The sequence below is a fragment of the Amblyomma maculatum genome, chromosome 9, assembly GCF_055883805.1.
Source record: "Amblyomma maculatum isolate TAMU_Amacu chromosome 9, ASM5588380v1, whole genome shotgun sequence".
NCBI lineage: Eukaryota > Metazoa > Arthropoda > Arachnida > Ixodida > Ixodidae > Amblyomma > Amblyomma maculatum.
Genome location: NC_139352.1, coordinates 70,351,473 through 70,371,127, shown reverse-complemented (window position 1 = coordinate 70,371,127; position 19,655 = coordinate 70,351,473). Strand labels below are relative to the sequence as shown.

Below are 19,655 nucleotides of genomic sequence, written 5' to 3'. Positions count from 1 at the left end.
TAAATTTTATGTATTGATTGGCTGCATGTGTGCAGCGAAGAAGGCCACGCACCATTTGCATGCTCTCTAAACTCGGCTGATGCGCTTTTCAGAATCGACCTCTTTCTGTTCTTTTTCAATGAACAACGCCACTGTTAATTAAAAATTTAGTGCTGCTGCTCGGCACTGTCGATCGATGCTTCAGATCCTTGGGAAGAGCAAATTACCAGGTTTAATTGACGTCAGCCTGGGGCACTGTTCTGATATGCACGCTCGGGCGTTAAGAAGACAGAACGCCCCAGCACCGAGCTCAGTCTTTGGATAGCGCCGTCTGGATCACCTTCAGCATTAGTGCTCTCCTGTTGTCTAGAGACTTTCACGAAGCCATGCTGAGGCGTATCAAGGTGGGCGACGATGCGCACTGGAGCCCTTCCGTTTCCGTTATTGTGAGTATGCTCACTCAGGTATCCTGCACACGGATTTGCACAGCACATATTATTATTTCACCATATAGCATCGCCATAAACCTAGTTACACTCTCAGTAGGACAAATACGTTTCTCACTGACCTGAAATGTGCCACGTTAGACGTGCTAATGCTATCCTCACTGCTCCCGAAATGAAAATAACGCCGTTGGCTCCTTACTGTGCGCGAGACAAGGGAATACATTCTAAATCTATGTTCGTGGCGCTTAATTAAATCCTATATTTTCTCCGAAGGGTTATGTTTTATCTCCGAAAAGAGTATCTTCGTGGTAATCATATTGTACACTCAGTATTACTAATTGTTGGGTACACAGACTCATTGGCGACCAGACCGCGCCATTGGTCGCAGCCAATAGTTAGTCGGTGTTAGCCAATGGGTAGCCAACCATATGATCTGCTAGTCGTCCTGGTTAGCTCAGTTGATAGAGCGACTACTGCTCGGAGAGGTGGTGGTGTCGGGTTCGAAGCCGGGAGGTAGTGCTTAGAGGGACACTGAGGGGAAATCGAAGTTACCCTGAATCGATAGATTAGCGCACTTGAAAAAGGAGCTAATTTTCCCGAAAACGTAGGAATTAAAGACAGTGTCAAATTCTATAGCGACTCCTTACCCATTTTCTATTTCGAATCCATTTGGTTCTGTTGCATTGGTCATTCCTGATCGGTGACGTAACAGCGGTTTTCAAGCTACCATGGGAAGCGGTTGGCTACACCATAACAACACATTGCAGCCAATGCAGCGGGTGTGTGTATGGGGGGTTGTTGCCTAGGGTGGACCTTAGGATGGCCGCCATCTTGTGTGGAATCCCGCGGCCTAGGGTAGGCCTTACAGTGACTGCCATTTTGGGCGGATAGAATGGCAACCCATCAGGGTGAACACTGATTCAGACTTAGAGAAATTCTAACCCAAGCCCTTGGTAGTCAAATCACAGATCCATACCAACCAATGCGAAATTTCCGAATGTGCGAAGAGTTAACGCTCTTAAAATGTGAGTCCCATCCGTCGCGCTGTAGTTAAGGAAGACCGCCTGGTAATAGAGCCGAAATAGAAACAAAAACATATCTCTGTACTGTGCGACGTCAATGCAAAAAAAAAAAAAATGCAAATTGTTGAAATTTACCTGAAGCTTTCCACTACTGAATCCATTCTTTCTTCCCTGTTGTTTTCATGTCCCACTCTCACGCTTCCCTTACGTCGTGGTTCAGGTATTCCCAGCGAATACAACAGTCACCGGTCCTTTGTTTTTCGCATTAAACATTTGCGCAATCTCGGAGATACTTTTATAATTTCTCGTAAGCGAGTTGCATTGTATTTTATCCAACACAGAAAGAACAACAACATAGAAACACAGAAAACAAATACAGGATTGCACTTAGCTTCGCTTTAGGCGCTTAATCTCTGTCTCCTCTCTCTATTTCCTCTATCTGCTCTTATGCCTGTCAAAGTCCCTAAATGCTTACTGGTCACCAAACATTCTCTGTAATGCTATGGGAGAGCTCCATATACCGCTCACGGCTGCCGCGTCGCGGCGCCGCTGGGCACTGAGGAGGGGGGGGGGGGGGGGGGGGGGGGGGCTTTATTGAAGGGCATTGGTAGAGGAACTGGGCGCTGTTGCGAAAGAGGAGGAAACCTATGTTGCCACGGAGATGGCAAGAATGCTAGACAAGGAAAACTAAGCTATCTTCCTCATTTGTCCGGCATGGCTTCTTTATTGCCTATCTTCGACACAATATATACACAACACAAAATAACATTTAGAATGATTCCCTTGAATGCGGGAATTTTATAATTAATCAGTCTCATCTGGCTTCAGCCTATTAAAAGTCACTCAGAGACAATACAGGCCCTACCTTCGAGAGCCATTCAGGAACTGGATAAGCTCTTTTCTGCATTTTTACAAACCAATGCATGCTTTCGTGGTAGTAGATTTCTGCTGGCCTCACATCTCGTTGTATCCAGCCATTCTGTATTCTATACGGGTCAAGTGAAAAGTATTTCTTAATCGTTCTTTGCAAGATGTCCCAGAAGTACACACCACCCCAACAATACAAGAATGCATAATCAGTTGTCTCCAATTGTTTGCAAATCAGACAATCTGAACCGCAAGGGAGGACCAGTTCTTTTCTTACCAGAAATGATTTCGCGGCCAAAGTTTCAGTGTGAAAAAAGAAACTTTTGGCAGCTGCATGGTACATGTATTTGTTTCACACGGTTTAATAAATGGCCGCCTTGGCCTCCAATGTACATGACCCTATACATATTTTCAGGTAGAAAATCATCCCATAAATCACAATAAATTTTTACGCTTTAAAGTAGATAGGTACTGCTGTGAAAAACGCGCAGATAGAAACTTAACACTTATAACCACCTCCCTGAAGTATCCAATTATTCGCGCTTGCGTGTGCTCAGATCCAACAAGCCATTCCGGTAGCACATGACCCTGCCTTAACTGACAAATTTTATGCAAGAATGGGTCACGTCATGAGAAAATTAAAAACCTGTTAGCGATTTGTTCCCAAAAGAAGGTGGTCCAGCCTAAGTCCTCCATCCTTTACCCTTCTAAACAGGTTTGTCCTGCTTCATTGTTCCTAGCCAGAAGCCCAGAGAAAAACGTCGAAAATCCGGTGCAATTTCTGCACATTAAGTCGTGAACAGTGCAGTACCTGCATACCGTACCTCATATCTTACTAATAAAGAATACGTTGCACACTGCAGCCGGTTAACGCGCTCGGCTGGTGATAGGTCGGGTAGGAGATCCATTCCCGGCAGAGGATTATTTCTAGGCTCATGGAATGAAATCCCGTGCGCGAGAGTTGTGCGCGAGATTTGTGTGCGAGATCTGTCATGTTCAGCAATATTCCGCGAGATGTGTTCTTGTCTAGCGTTCCTGCCATCTGCAGTCCCACACTTACGTGGAATTATTATTATTATTGTTATTATTATTATTATTATTATTATTATTTTTTTTTTTTTTCAAGATGGCGCCCAGTAAGGACGCGTGTGCGCTGTGCTCCCGCCCGTTTTTTGGCAAGCAGCAGTTTTTACGATGTGCCGACTGTGCGAAACGTGTTCACACGAAGTGCGTCACCTGGGCGGATGACGAGCTGCAACTTCTGAAGTCCGGCTCTCGGCCATTCTTGTGTAATTTGTGTGCGTCGTCGTCGTCTGACGGTGTTAGTCTTAGCGACGGTGGTGCTAGAGTCCCTGGTGCCCCGCTCCTGCCCAGCCACCCGACCGGTTTTCCCCCTTCAGCCGCGACCGGCGAACATGGCGGTGAGTTTGCCTCGCTACGGGCTCTCCTCCTCGACGCGCTTGAGGGAATCTCTTTTCTGAGCGATGAGGTTGCCCAGCTACGGGAAGAGAACGAGCGCCTTCGTGTAGAGAACTCGCGGGCTTTCGTACAACAAGCCGAGGTTATCGCCTCTTTACGTGCCGATGTTCGCGGCCTACGCCAGGAGCTTGTGCGGTGCGCTGCTTCGCAGTGTGAGCGTCCTCTCGTCGAGCGTCCTCTCGTTGTCTCCGTGGGCAATCCTACCCGTGAGGAGCAGCCATCTGTGGACTACTCCGCCGCTCTTCATCGAGGGATGACTCCTGGAGATATTCCCTGTTCATCTTCTGCCTCTGCTCCTCGCCGTGCGGTTGACTTACCCAGTGAGATGAAGAAGCACCGAAGTCGAGCCATTACTGGCGCATCGAGCTCATCTGTCCTGAACGTTGCCATTTACCAAAAGAAGCGTCCGAAGACTATTTTCGTCTCTAAACTCAGTCCCGATACTACATCGGTAGACCTTACCAACCATCTAAAATCAGTGAATATTACTCCCATTTCCTGCCGGCAGCTGAAAACAAGGTACGACTCCTACTCGTCCTTCCATATTGAAGTTGATGAAGAATCCTACAGTAAGCTTGTTGAGCCTTCGATGTGGCCGATGGGTTGCATATACAAGGACTTTCGTGGGAAGCTTTACGACGATATGCTTCATCCCTCTGAACTGACGCAAAATTGCAGTGGCCCCTAATTTGGATATCTATTATCAAAACGCCCGAGGTCTTCGGACTAAGGGATCAGAATTTTTTTCTAGCGTCTTGTCCTCTTGTTATACCGCTGTTGTGGTTACCGAAACCTGGCTGTCAAGTGATATTCCTTCCAATGATTTCTTTCCAAATAATTACTCTGTTTTTCGTAGCGACCGCCCTGAAACAGGTCCCAAATCAAGAGGAGGTGGAGTGCTCATTGCTATTGACAGTTTTGTGAAGTGTGTTCGACGTTCCGATCTGGAAACTGTTGAAGAATGTGTGTGGCTCGAGCTCACTTTAAATCGACATGAAAAACTTTTACTTGCAGCTTTCTACATTCCTCCGAATCTACCTCCTTCAGCCTATGATGATGTTCTGCTCTCAATCGAACATGTTATAACCCGTCATAGCAAACACAAACTTCTTATTTTAGGTGATTTTAATACTCCTGGTATCAACTGGAACTCACTTATTTCTTCTCACAACAATCATTACATATTAAGTAAGTGTAACGCTCTACTTGATTTCATAGCCTTTAACTCTTTGCAGCAACACAATTTCATTGAAAACTGTTGCGGTAATATTCTTGACATCTGTCTATCGAATTTTGAAAGTGTTCGAGTCTCGAGTTCGGACATACCGCTGACTCGCTGTGACAAATTTCACCCTCCGCTTCTAGTTACTACTGCTGTCTCTGCCTCACCTTCTACTAACTCAGATCGGGTGGGGAATTCGCCCCGTTTCGCGTATGCACGTGGTGATTATGTCGGTCTTTTCAATTTCTTCTCTTCCGTCGACTGGTCCCTTTTAAATGACATTAATGATTCAGATGGACAAGTCAGTCGCTTTACAGAAATAGTTCTTGATGGTATGCGTCGGTACATACCTTTGCATACTCCTACGCGTAGGAAGTTCCCTTCCTGGTTTTCAAGGGAACTAATAACGGCGTTAAAGCTCAAGGAACGGGCCCATCGTAAAGCGAAACGCCCTGGGTTTCACAATTGGGCAGATGAGTTTCGCCGTGTGCGTTCTCTTTGCAAACGCTTATACAAGCGGGACTACGACTCCTATCTTGAGTCTTTAGAGAGGTATGCCTCAAATCGTCCTAGTCAGTTCTGGCGTTACGTTCGCAAGCGTTCCATTAAATCAGATTTAAGTATCAGCTTAGTTGACTCTCAGGGTTCGGAAATTCGGGATGTTGCCGACAGTTTTGCACAACATTTTTCCTCCGTTTACAAACATCCACATTGTGATTCCGTTTGCCTCCCATCTGGTGCACTATCTAATTCCATTCTCCTTGACGAGGAGTTGATAACTGAGAGTCTTAAGCGTCCGAGACCATCTTTGTCTCCTGGACCTGATGGCATTCCAGCTGCCATAATAAAAGCCTTCAGTTATATCTTCGTACCAGTACTGACTGCCATATTTAATAACTGTTTAAAAAATGCTGCCTTTCCTCGCGTGTGGAAAATGGCACGCGTGTTTCCTGTCTTCAAGTCTGGAAACAAAACTGATGTTTCCAATTATCGTCCGATTTCTCTTCTATGTGCAACCTCTAAGCTTTTCGAATTAGCTTTGCACAGCGTACTTTCCTTCCATCTCAAACATATCATAGTACCGAATCAACATGGCTTCATGTCGGGTCGCTCTACTTCCACCAACCTAGTCACGTTTATGACGTATGCCTCTGCAGCAGTCCTTCAGAGGGGTCAGGTTGACACTGTGTACTGTGATATGAGCAAAGCTTTCGACGTTGTTACTCACTCACTACTTCTTGAAAAACTTCTACTCTCTGGCGTTGAAGTCTCTCTCGTAGCCCTCCTACGCAACTATCTCCTTGATCGCTTCTGCTTTGTCAGTGTCAATGGACAGACTTCTTTCGTTTACCCTGCAACGAGTGGTGTTCCTCAAGGTTCAGTACTAGGCCCGCTTCTCTTCTCCGTTTTTATTAATGATGTTTCCTCGGCGATAAAGAACTCCTCGTTTCTTCTTTATGCTGATGATATAAAAATATTCAAGGTAATACATTCTTTTCAAGATTGCGTGTTGTTGCAATCGGACATATCTGCTTTTTCTGATTGGTGTGCGATGAATCGACTTACCCTCAATTCTTCCAAAACTAGGGTTGTGTCCTTTACTCGTAAAACACATAGCTTTCTCTACCATTATTCTGTCAATTCTGTGCTGTTGGATAGGGTTGATGAAATTAATGACCTTGGTGTACTTTTTGACCGCACCCTCAGCTTCTCCTCTCACACTAAACGCATTGCTCAGCGGGCTATGCGCACACTCGGATTCGTTTGCAGACTTTCGAGAGAGTTCCATACTCCACTTCCGTTCCTAAAACTGTACCTGTCCATATGCCTCCCGGTCTTGGAGTATGCGTCGGTTGTTTGGAATGGCACTTGCAAATCGAACTTGGACAAGGTTGACAGAGTACAAAAAAAATTTTTACGGATATTTCATTATCGCTTTCCTTTCGCAACTTCCCCCTCTCGCTCCACCAGGAGCGCCCAACTGAATCTTCCTTCCCTTCACTGCCGTCGTATCAGACTTGATATCATATTTCTGTACAAACTCCTTCATGGCCACATTATGTGCCCTCAGCTCTTAGAGTACATCCTACTGCGCGTTCCGCGAAAGAGCATGAGGGAATTCAGACCATTTCAGGTTTCTCCTCTTCATTCCCACTCCCCTCTGGACAGGATGCAGTGGTTATTTAACTCTTTTTGTCCTCACCTTGACATCTTCCAAAACTCGCTCTGTTCATTTACATTGGATGTTCATAGCGTTGTATTCTAAATAGTACTTTATCACATATAACTCCCACTTTCTAGCCTTAATATTGTATTTACTTCACTTTTTGTTTTTTCTCCTGTTCAATGCTGTCTTTATCTTAAACTACTTTTTATCCGTTTCTTACTTATATTTCAACTTTAAACTTTATATTCGAATGTTACTGTCCCTTGTTCAATTTTACTTCTTTATTGTATTATTCTGTATTTCTTGCCTGTGTTTTAAGTACCATGCACTTGTTGCGCCTGGAATGGTTGTTTATTTTATGTATATTTCTATATTACTATAATCAATGTCAGTTATTTGTTGTTGTTTTTTTTTTCTCTTCTATCTACCGTTCTTTTTTTTTTTTTTTCTTTCCTGGTGTGCTCAAAATTATCTCACTGTGTATACAAGTGATTCTACTCATTGTTTGCTTACTTTCCGTGATACTTTTCGTCTCAGTTTCATTTCATGTATTATTTATTTCTTTTTTGTGTGTTCTCTCTGTGTGTGTAAACATGTTTGTGCTTTTTCATTTTTTTTTTTGTGCTGCAGCACAAAGACCACATGGTTGTTCCTGCGCACATTAAATAAAGATTGATTGATTGATTGATTGATTATTGTTATTATTATTGTTATTATTATTATTATTATTATTATTATTATTATTATTATTATTATTATTATTATTATTATTATTATTATTATTATTATTATTATTATTATTATTATTATTATTATTATTATTATTATTATTATTATTAGCGATGGTGTACTGTTCAAACACACTTTCCGGAGAAAATGTGACAGATACTGCGCCTTTCCTTTCCTATAAACCAATTATAATTATATGTGGCACTGCAACGAAGGCCGATAACGGGCAAAGGATGAGAAGTAAATGATAGGAGAGGAAGGGCAGGCTTTCGCCATTCTCCTCTATTAAGAGACATCTAAGAGAATCTCTAATTTTTTTCTTAAAGGTTGAACAGAACTGCGTGAAATCCACAGAATTCCGCGAACGTGAGATTTTTATCGCGAGCCTAGAAAGTATTTTGCCTTAAAATAAAACAATACTCGCTCCCTCTCACGTGCGCAGAACCTCTCACCGACGACGGCTTCGTCCCCCAGTGACGGGATGAATCGTCTTCGGGAGACGCGCTATGGCGAAAAGCACGCTTCGTTTGACAGGAAAGGCTTCCTCTTCAAGACAGGAATCGCCTTCCTCTACGTGGTCGCCCTGCACAACATCGTGTCCACCGTCTTCAAATGCGCCTCGACATTGACCCCTATGTACGTTCTGGACGCCGTGTCCGTGGCATGCCGGACTTTCTTCGCGGCGCTGACTTCACACCTCTACTACAGGGGCTACCCGGACGTCGTTCGCTTTCTGCAGCGAGACCAGAAGCTGGATCCAGGTTTGATTTGTCGCCCATTATTTAGTAACAGATGTAGAATGTTTATAGAGAAAACGGGCCGCATGCATCGCGTCAAGGAAATCATAATTTGTAGCCGGCGGAAGCGTAATCGTTTCAAATATGCAGCAAGGGGAGACATTTCCAAATATGAAATGGACAGCCTTCCTCCGCTCGCCATCTCCACCGAGATAATGACTGATAGCATATTTACCTACATTGCTCTGTGTCTTAAGGAAAATTGCCGTTAGAACAACCTGGTATTACGGATTACGGAGGTACATATTTCTTGAGCCATCCCAGTCGAAAAAAACTACAGAACTTTGTCAAAAATACGACAAAATATCCTGTAGTTCTGTCGTAACCATCAGAATTTTCTGTAGTTCTGTAGTACTTTTCAGTAGTTCTGTAGTTTTTCTGTAGTATATTTTTGTTGTCTATAATTCTGTAGCCCTTTTCTGTTGCAACTGCAGAAATTTCTGATGTTACGACAGAATGTTCTGTTGTCACAACAGGTTTCTCGTCAAAACCGCACAGAAACGCTGTCGTAACATCAGAAAATGTTCTGTAGTTTTTTCCGACTGGGATAGCGCCAATATGATGTGAGGAGGGTATTAGACATCTACAGTTCTGTTCTGTCAGCTTTCGATCTGCAGCTTGCGCAGTGCAAAGTAAGGCCTCGAATATTTTACTACGACTACAGTCAATGCTTTCTAAGTTAAGTATTTTACCATCGCTTTGCGAACGACGCGGTCAAGTCGTTCAGCTCCCCTCGCGCACTCACGTTGGCGAGATGATCGGGTCTATGTGGAAATCGTGCAAGACAGTGGAATTAGCGAGGGGTTTCAGTGCAAAAAGATGGCGAGGGCAGTCGAACTGCTTACAACTCGAGCTCCTGCATTTCGTAGAAGCTACGTTTGGAAAAGTGGTTATGAACCCACATTACGAGTCGCCGAAGAATATTCACGGCAGAAAATTCGCACCGAGGTGTATTGGGCGCTATACAATGTACTGCGTGGTAGATATTCATACATTATCTTTGTTATGTTTTATACAAGCGCGGGCAGATATAAAGTTCTAACACAGACAGGGCGTGCAGGTCCAAATACGTTAACAAGGCGCTCTTTGGCCAAGTAGTGTTTACGATATTTAAACCAAATCATATCATTTTTCATTATCTCGTCACCAGGAAAAGACGGGCCCAGTTAAGGATGCGGCCACAAGAAGGTCTTTTTGTTTATTTATTTAAATATGCTCCAGCCATTTAAAACCAAGCAGTAGGGCTATACACTATAGAATACCTGAATGCAATGCTGCGCTACCATGAACAAGTAAGGAGCACAACACAAGAAGTCAATAGAAAGTATACTGGAACAAGATAAAAAGAGGAAGAAAGGGGGCAATTCAAAACACGTCTTAATTTCGTACATCTTTTTCAATGGCCTTTGCATTAGCACAACACATTTCTTTTGAGAGTACGTTACACAGAACGACAGCTCAGTGAAAAACGAGTTCTCAAAGAGCTTTGTTTGCGCGCGCTAAGTATGGATCCAGTGTGTCGAGTTTGACGAACCGCACGTACACGACAAATGAACAGTTTTGAATCGACGCGTAGTTGGTGATTATGCCGCGGAAACAGTAACCAGGTTGGTAAGGGTTCTTCTTTATAATGACTACATGTTCTTTGCGGTCATGAGAGGTGAGAGCGAATCTAGTCTGCGGCATCTGTGCTCCACCTTGCGATTTGTGGGTTACACGACTGGAATACACAGCGTGCGTCGTCAAATCAGGGGCCAATCAACAACGCTCATAAGAGCGGATCGAGCGCCCCTTCTCTGGCAGATTTAGATAGCGCATCGTATGATAGAAAACGCACTGAATAATGACGCATCGTCCTAACGCGCGAACCTCTTTTACAGCATGCAGGCAGATTCACTGACGCCAGCTCTAGACGCTTTGCAAATGAATGACAACAAAAAACGAGAGAGTAGCTGTATAGATCCCGGATTACGGTATAATGCTGCTGTAATCACACTCTGGAAGCGGTCCTTACGCCTTTGTACGGAATAATGTCGTGATTGGCAGGAGGAAACTTCGCCTGTTAGAAACATTGCTGAACGCTCATGTAAATGCAGGGTACTCCCAAACATGGCGCTCTTGCGAATGTCCTAACGTGCCCTCTCCTTTTACTCCCGGTCTTGTGACAGGGCTATACCAAGCGAAGAAGAACAGCGTCGCTATGCAGCGCAAGCGCTGGCTGGCCCTTGGACTAGTGGCCGGCTACGGTGTGGCCATGACCATTCACCAGATCGTCTGGCTGTATCGGTACGGGCCTTTGGTGTACTTCAGCAGCCAGCTGTACGGCCTGAACCCGATCAGGCTGCGCGTACCCCCGAGCTTGATCGCCTTCGCCTCCATCTTGGACTTCACGGCATTCAACGTGACGGTGCTCGTTCCCGCCGTCTGCATGGTACACTTCGTCGGCGTATGCGACCTAATCGTCCTCAAGGTACGCTGTGAGCACTCTGTCGTGGTGGTACTTGTAGAGAAGAAGGGCGGTTGAAACCAGCAATGTAGGCTGAAGTCCTCTTTGCTTAACGTGGCCTTTTAGCGTTATGGTCATGGTACAGATAGTTGGAAGTCCTCCAATGTCCTTGGGCAATGCTTATGCATCCCAATATGAATCAGCCCAAATGACAATCCTACTACAACAAAAGACAAAGCCAAATATATTCGTCAAACAGATTTATTTAGAGTTCACCTTATGCCAGAACCACTAGGAAGCGAGTAGAACAAGCGATCACGCCAAAGCCAAACAGCTGTCTCTGCTACCCAGAGGAATATTTCTTGTGATCGGACATAACCAGAGGGTATATTTCAATGTGTCCATTTGGAGTCGAAGCGTTTTGGTCCGGTATTCTGTTATAGCTAATCCTCATACAGGTGAAATATCACCAGTCGAGAACAGGTATGCCCTCGGTTACCAATAATTAAATGACCTCCCGATGACCCATCTCCGTGGACAGGGCGACCGCTTTCGCAGCATGCTGCAAGCGTCCTGCGCCTCTGGTTCCGATGGACTCAAGCCAAGCAACGTGCGGAAGCTGCACGCGTCCTACGTCGCCTTGTGGGACGCCGTGCAGTACTTGGACAAGCAGCTGCGCTCAGCGATTTTCTTTTGGTGCGTGACTTATTTACGTCGCTTTCTAATGAAAGGGGAAAATGGGACTTGGTCCCCTTTTTATGCTGCGAGCTGTGAAGACAACCGAAAAGAGCTTATGTTGTGCAATAGTATCTGCTTTGCAGTACTAAGAAGAAAGAGACAATGATAGCAAGAACAATGCCTGAAAAGTTGCCCTTATACTGCTACGACATTTTAAGAGAATTCGTACGGCCCGAACGGCAGCCACTTGATTGAATTATGTATACAGTTAGAAGAATGAATTGCATTTCAGTGGTGGCCATAGTTTCTATTGTAAAAGATGCGGTGCTGAGCGTAAAATTAATGTCAATGTCAAAATGTGCACAAGAGAGTCCAACACGAGCGCTAGTGTTGCCTGCTCTGTTCTGTACGTCCCGCTTTTTGCTTTAATTCTGCAGTCATGGAGCAACGGCTAGCAAATTTCATGTTTTCTCGAGGCTTTCTAAGCAATCCGCAATAACGCTGGCGATTTCAGCATCGTGCGATGAGAGTGAGATACTCTGGTTTCCGAATCTGAACTTAGTTTATTAGGGCAAGAGTGCACAGACGAGGATTGACCATCGCAAAAGAGTGCACATCTTTCTTAACGTCATTACACGATGTATAGTGATATATTGTTCAGGCTCCCAGTGCGACTAACTACCTAGGTTAGGGAATCCCATCAAAAAACAAAAACAAAATTATGCGCCAACAAGCCTTCTGTCTTCCCGCATGACAGTGAAGTTCTGTACCTTAGTACCCGCCGGATTGTCATTGAATTGTGTTTAAATTGTATAAACTTAGTTGTAAGTCAGCGCTCGTCCTGTGCTTGCTTTTTCGGCACCATTTGTTACACTGTTTTTCTTAATAATGTACCGTCACCTGACCGGTCTAGCTATAAGTCGAAACATTAAGTATTCCATTGTGGGGTAGTTCCCTATATTACTGTCCGCTCTGAGAGCACCAAGCAATGCCCGATAGAACCGTTATATGTCGGATTCGCATCTCTATCGCGCTTATCTAGAATTTTTTTGTCGCTTCGGTGGTGGTGTATATAGGATTCAGTCGTCAATCAAATCCTAGCCCTTGGTATCTTCCCACAACGACTGAAAATTGCTCGCGTTACTCTAATACACAAAGGTGGTAAATACAATCAGTTAAACAATTACAGGTCAAGGAAAGTGATAGCTGAACAGCAGTACGGATTTCAGAAGGGGAAATCGACCGAAACGGCCCTGCTGCATATTAAAGATAAAATCATCCGTAGCATCGAAGCCAAGTTATTTACAGTTGGAATCTACCTAGACTTTCGTAAGGCGTTTGATTCTATACAACACCATATCTTGTTCAGTAAGCTTGAGGCATATGGTTTTAGAGGCACAGCCCAAAGTCTTATACGGAGTTATTTACACTCGAGGTCTCAGTTTATTTCCATACATGGCATTACGTCAGGAAAAGAAAACATTGAATACGACATTCCTCAGGGCTCTATACTCGGCCCGTTGTTATTCATACTATGTATAAATGATATCATTAACATTTCAACTGCGGGTGAGGTGCTGCTGTACGCTGACCACACAAGTGTCTTTTTTTTTTTCTGGGCTGAGCCTTGAGGAACTTGAGACCACGTCGAACGCATGGCTGAATGACCTTGGTTTATGGGTACATACAAACAAGCTTCAAATAAATACTAGCAAAACAAAATATATGATATTTTCTGCAAAAAAAACAAGCCCATTCTCAACAATGTGACCCTGTACTATAATGATGCTTTGCTTGAGCGTGTAGATTGTCATACATTCTTAGGTGTTACTTTCCAGTCAAACCTAACATGGTCCCACCATGTGGGAAATGTAAGAATGAAAGTAGCGAGATGTACTGGAATGTTAAGCCGCCTTCGAAATCTTATCCCTGTCAGGCTCAAAAAGCAGCTCTATTTCTCACTAATACACTCTCTCTTTAATTACTATTGTTTAGTATGGGGTACCGGAATTAAGACTGATAATGACAGACTATTTGCACTGCAGCGGAGGGCCATTATAGCATTATATAAGGAAAGTTTAGACACCCAAACGTTCATGGCAACACATAACATCCTACCTTTCCATGATATATATAAGCAGAAATTATCTGTGTACGTATTTTCTGAAGTGTCGAGAAATTATAACAGATTTTCTAGTCGTTATCTAAATAGGGATACTGGTCACAATCTGCGGAGGACTTTCATTGTTGTAGATAAACCTCGGACTAATTATGCTAAACAGACAATTGATCATCAAATCATGAAACTATGTAATAATTACCCAGACATACTTGATATCGCAAGAACAAGCAGAAGTCTGCCAACTTTTAAACGGAGAATAAAACCTCTTTTCACTTCAATAGAAAACCAAATACATGACTAAAGTAGATGCGAAATCGCAATGTATTGTGCTATTCCTTTACATTGTTCCAGAGTTTCATAACTGTTGTTACATTTCCTTGTTTTGTTATCGGCACGTGTCTGAATGCGTATTTTGTACTGCGGTGATAGTTTTTAACTCGATGTTTTTGTTCCTTGTCTTTTTTTTTTTACTCATGTGTAGTTATATACGGTGAAGATTGTTGTATGTAGTTGCATGTGCATTGCCTGTACTCTGTACCCGCTGCTGTTGCGCCCAGTGGGGCCAGGACCTCGTCAGGAGACTAATTACCTCCTTTTGTCCTGCCCCACGGGCAGTACCATGTATTGCCCACACAATCACTGAATAAATAAAAATAAATAAAAATGTGTGCGGTCAGCTGGGTACACAGCATGGCTGGACACGGGGAATAGTAAAAGGCTCTTCCAATGACAATCCGGCGCTTTCAGCTCGATTGTGCCAAGCACAGCTGCCTTGGACATGAATCGAAATTATGATGCGACTATGGGATATTGCAAGACACTTTCATGAAAATATTGAAGCGAGGGGTTTTTGATGCACCGCAAGATATTTCTTTAAAGCTTTTGTCCTTCGTCCGCATGAAATAGTTAAGGCAGATGCCATAGGAAACAAATGAGGAACGTCTCTGACTTCAGCGAAAACGTTAATAGCAACAAACAACGAACGCCCCGAGGGGTATCTGCGAATATATCGAATTGTTATACTGAGAGTTTATGATATGCGAAGTAAGCTGCATTCATAAACAACGTCCTGGTAAAAATTTTGCTTATCCAGAGTTTCTGGGTACGTTAAGATCGAAACTAAAATAGTCGGAAGGGTGCAAGCAAAATCAAGCTTACTACATGTAGTACCCCACTTGCAGTTGAGCTAGTTTTCGGCATTTAATCAATCAATCAATCAATCAATCAATCAATCAATCAATCAATCAATCAATCAATCAATCAATCAATCAATCAATCAATCAATCAATCAAGTAATCAATCAATCAATAAACCAATCAATCAATCAGTGTTTTATTACCATAATGCGCACAAATCGTGCTTGAACCCGCTTTTGATGGAACCGACGCAAGGGACCCAACACGTACAAGAAATAAAAAAAAAAGACGTGAAGGAAATAGCCTCCATCCACGTCGTCTTCTTTCCTCGTGCCCACTGTGTTCTCTTGACCTTGTTAATCGAAATCATTGCATGGCGCTCGGTAACGAACACCTTGAGGACCTCTGAAATTCTACGAAGCCCAATGAATACGCGGCTGCAAAATAATAAAGAACTGTAGAACTGTAGAAATGCCGTAATTGTCATGTCTGTATGAAGCGGCTTGCCAGGTCATTATTGTTCTGACGCAGCCTTAACGCGGACACAGTTCTGAACATCCCGTTTCATTAGTGTACTCTCCGCGTACCGGGCTATTCAAGGTGCAGATCAGGGCTCGCTGGGTTGCATTTTGCGGAAAGTCGCGAAGCGCTTCGTAAAACTCAAGACAATGGGCAGAAAGCGCAACACATTGCCTCGTGCACCAGATGAATCAAGACGAGAAGCTGAGTCGCTCGGGTTCTATTGCGGGGAAACCTTTCCATTGCTTAAAAAAAAAAGCACGAATAACGAGAAATGAGCATCGGACATATGACGTGTGTACTCGTACTGTGCTTCCCTTCCGTCATCTGACGTACGTGTCTGCCCCGTGCATTGAAAAGCAGGGCATTGACTCTGGAATGCTTGAAAAGAGCACTGCACATCGTTTCAACCGGCCGACCTTCGCAGGTACGTGGACACTGTGTTGAGCATCGTGGTCAGCGTTCGCGCCGTGCAGCACACGCTGGCGCACTTCAATCCGTACTCAGCGTCGGGCGCGTACGTGCACGCCGCGTACCAAGCGCTCGCCTTCCTTCTCGTGTCGCTGTCGGCGGCCAGCCTGGTGGCGCAGAGGAGGCACCTGCTGCACGACGTGTGCCGCCTCGTGTGCGCTATCGACGCCGAAGACGATGACCTCTGCAACCAGGTACGCATGCAACGGAGGATGATTTCACATAATCTGTTTAAATCCGCAAATAAATCTGATGAAGTTAATAAGAGACAGATGATGCGTTCCCTGCGACCAAACGGCGTATACGGCTCATTACTCTCATGAGAAAGGCCCGCTGTGGCTATATGTGCTGGATTTTTGTTGGTTTCAGCGTTGGGCAGATGCAATGCAGGTGCTTGATGCCGGCTTCGGTCCAGTGGTTTATGATAAGCATACATGACACTCGGGGCGAGGAAACAATACTCGGACATAAAGCCAGAGACGAATGACGACAGTAGCCAGGCTACAACTTATATCTTCAGTGTGACAAGGTACCGACCACGTGGGGACGATGACAGCTGGAGACACCCAGGTGTTCGTACAAGTGGTAACATAGGGTATGAATGAATGAATGAATGAATGAATGAATGAATGAATGAATGAATGAATGAATGAATGAATGAATGCGTTTTTTATTCAAAAATAATGAAAGGACCTTGAGCACAGAGTTGCAAGCAAGCGAGTAGCTTTAAAGTGCCTGATGTCGTTGAATTACTTTGAAAGCAGGGCTCAGGTATCTGCGCCAGTGGATTTGCGAGCACATTGCCAAACATGAAATATTTACGCACGCTGACCAAATTCCAACACCATACATGAATAATAATTGTGGTGCGAGTAAGTGTGATAACAAAAAAAAAATGGAAGGAAGGAACTCAAATATTTGTGAAATAAAAAAAAACAATAGGACGAGATTCAGTGCAACGCAACGTGATCAATTATCACTTATTTATAGGAAGTGGCTTAAACTTGTGCCGAAATATTAATGTGCTGCTGACATTAACACCATGGGCGACCTCATTTCATTTTTATGTTTTTCTGAACTTGATATTAGTCCCGACAGCAGCTAGTATTCAGCTTCTGTGCATCTTCTGTGCCTTCTGATATCTATACAAAACTGCGCTGACTGCACAGAATAGGGAGCACTGTACTTAAAACTGCGCAATGTATTCAGCTGTATCCGAATCACATCAAGTTGTGCTGGCGAATATATTCCTTTTGTTAGTCATATATCTTCTCTGGCGGAGTGCCCATGACGTCACTATTAAGACACCTGGGACCTAACTGCGCTTGAACCACTAAGCAGGACTCATAGTGGCGACGCCACGCATGACATAACTGCACCCTGACCAACCACCCCGGCTCGATATGACGCTATGAGAACGCGATGTGAGAACCGAGAAGAAATGCCTTCACCATCCATCGATGCAAAAAGAATAAAACGTCTGCCTTCCAGACATGTGAGCCATGCGCTTCATATATAGGTATTACGGCACAAAAGGGCCCCGAGCTTCAAAGCAGTTACGCATATCTTTCACTTAGTTACTTTCTCTGATTCATATCAAATGCGGCCTTAGCAACTATATAGTAATGTAAATTTAACGTATCACAACATATGATTTGTCCTTTCGTTACATTACATACATTTGTTAATATATATAATGATACGCCATATTTTACCCCGCTCATTCTCTGTCCTGCCCCTCCGCTTCCTAACCTCCTATGCCCGACAAATTCTTCGAGCATTTCTGATTTTTCCTTACAAGAACTATATGTCACCGGCGCATATCGGCAATGGTAGGCGAACCGTGTTTAACTGACTTAATATTCGACCCGACAAATTAAAACCTATGTCACTCATTTCTAGATTTTCTTTTAGCTTTCCTGCTTTTTTTTTTCGGTACTCCACCAGGTTTATAATTCCTTGCGATACATAATATTCGTAAGCTGTTTTATTAAATGGTATTCAAGTATACGCATGCGACTGCTACAGCGGTACTCTCGTCTGCCAGACTTTCGACTGGTTGAAGAAGTTATGAAACCAGGCGGCTTTAACAGTTAGTCATGAAAAAAAGTCGTGTTCATCTTCGAACGGGGCTCTGATTAGCCTGCCTAACTCGCCCTATAGAATGAAAGCCTTCGTCCGGTCGTGATCTCTAATTTATTGAAATGTTTTCAATTCGTCTAGATGACCAAGATAACATACTCACGAAGTTTTTCCTTGTTTCTGCACGCCAAGGCAAGCGGTTACCGCGCCTTTCTTTTCTCAAAATTAATTAAAAATTTTTCTTCCTATTTTGTGCAGGTGATGCTGCTTCAGGAAGATATCACAAACGGTCAACTGGCCTTCACCGGCTGGAACTGTTTCGACATCGACCGCCCATTCATCCTCACCGTCATGGGGGCGGTCATCACCTACTCGGTCGTGCTTCAGCAGCTCACTTAGTTCAAGGACGCTATAATGGTTGGGCCTGGCTATATCGAAATGAACAACGCTTGCCAGAGCAGTTTGCGAAGGCCCCAAAGGCAAACTCTTAGGGTATCTTGCTTATGTTTTCGTTTCGTCGCTCAATGCAAACCATCTTGCTGTGCATTTGTTTCGGCGAAGGTAAATAAAACTAGTATGTGTGCAACTTATAGGTTATCCTGATATGCTGGCTAGAATCCCGTCTTCGCTCCTTGAGGCACTCGCTATGATGGTTTACGTCCTTGGTATGCACCGTCCAAGGAAGGAAGCCATCCAGCTATCACACTAAGCCTTGTTACACCCTTAAAGGTGTAACGTTGTTTCTGGGCTAACACCCTATTAGTAGAGCACCACTGCTTCACCGTGGAACATCCTTGTTGTACAAACGCTCTTTGTTTGGCACGACCCTGCTGCAGCGGTTTTTGGCTTTCAGACCACATCTCTGTATTTCGTTATTTTTATTATATGCAGGGTAGCCAACCAGAAAGCTCTCATTGTTAACCGCCGTGCCTTACCCCTGTCTTGCCGTTTTTCACTTAGGGTGTTAGCCTAAGGGCACTCAGCACCTTTTTTGCACCCAAAAAGGTGTAAAAATATTTAGAGCGAATACATCGAGCTTTCTGTCCCGACGTGCTTTATGGAAACTTTATTTTGGTGTTTCACATGTATCCCCAAGGGTGCGAGTTCGTAGACCGGCCCCAAATATCAGTAAACGGTACAGGACCCCGGCGATCGAAGTTAATCAGGGGCCCCTCCGTAACGGCTTTCGTCACAGCCGAAGTTTAGCTTTGGTTATTAAACTCACCCCACCATACCATATTAGGCACTATTTGTTGCGCGTAGGTGCAGATGCGCGCCAGCTGTTTTCCTGCGCATGCGCACAGGAAAATTACTGAAACAGGATCGCGATGTGCCTCACCAAGTTACGTGCTGCTTTCGGGTTGTCTGTTACGCTCTTTGTCCTTAACGAGGCGGAGTTGATATCAAAGCGTGTCGCGGCCAGCGTCTGTATACGTGTATAAGCGTTGGCCAACACTGCTATAGCCCTTGACCCCGTGAGTCGGCGGGAATAT

General features: G+C 44.2%; 1 protein-coding gene across 1 annotated transcript; it reads left to right on the top strand.

Moving 5' to 3' along the window:
- The first annotated feature begins 365 nt into the window (after positions 1 to 365).
- On the top strand, positions 366 to 18,723 carry LOC146179343 (uncharacterized). The gene is made up of 6 exons (XM_084579874.1): positions 366 to 425; positions 8,354 to 8,672; positions 10,877 to 11,178; positions 11,696 to 11,850; positions 16,037 to 16,274; positions 18,421 to 18,723. The coding sequence occupies exons 1-6, from the start codon at positions 366 to 368 to the stop codon at positions 18,559 to 18,561; spliced, it is 1,215 nt and encodes a 404-aa protein (XP_084436000.1). The 3' UTR covers positions 18,562 to 18,723.
- The last annotated feature ends 932 nt before the right edge of the window (positions 18,724 to 19,655 follow it).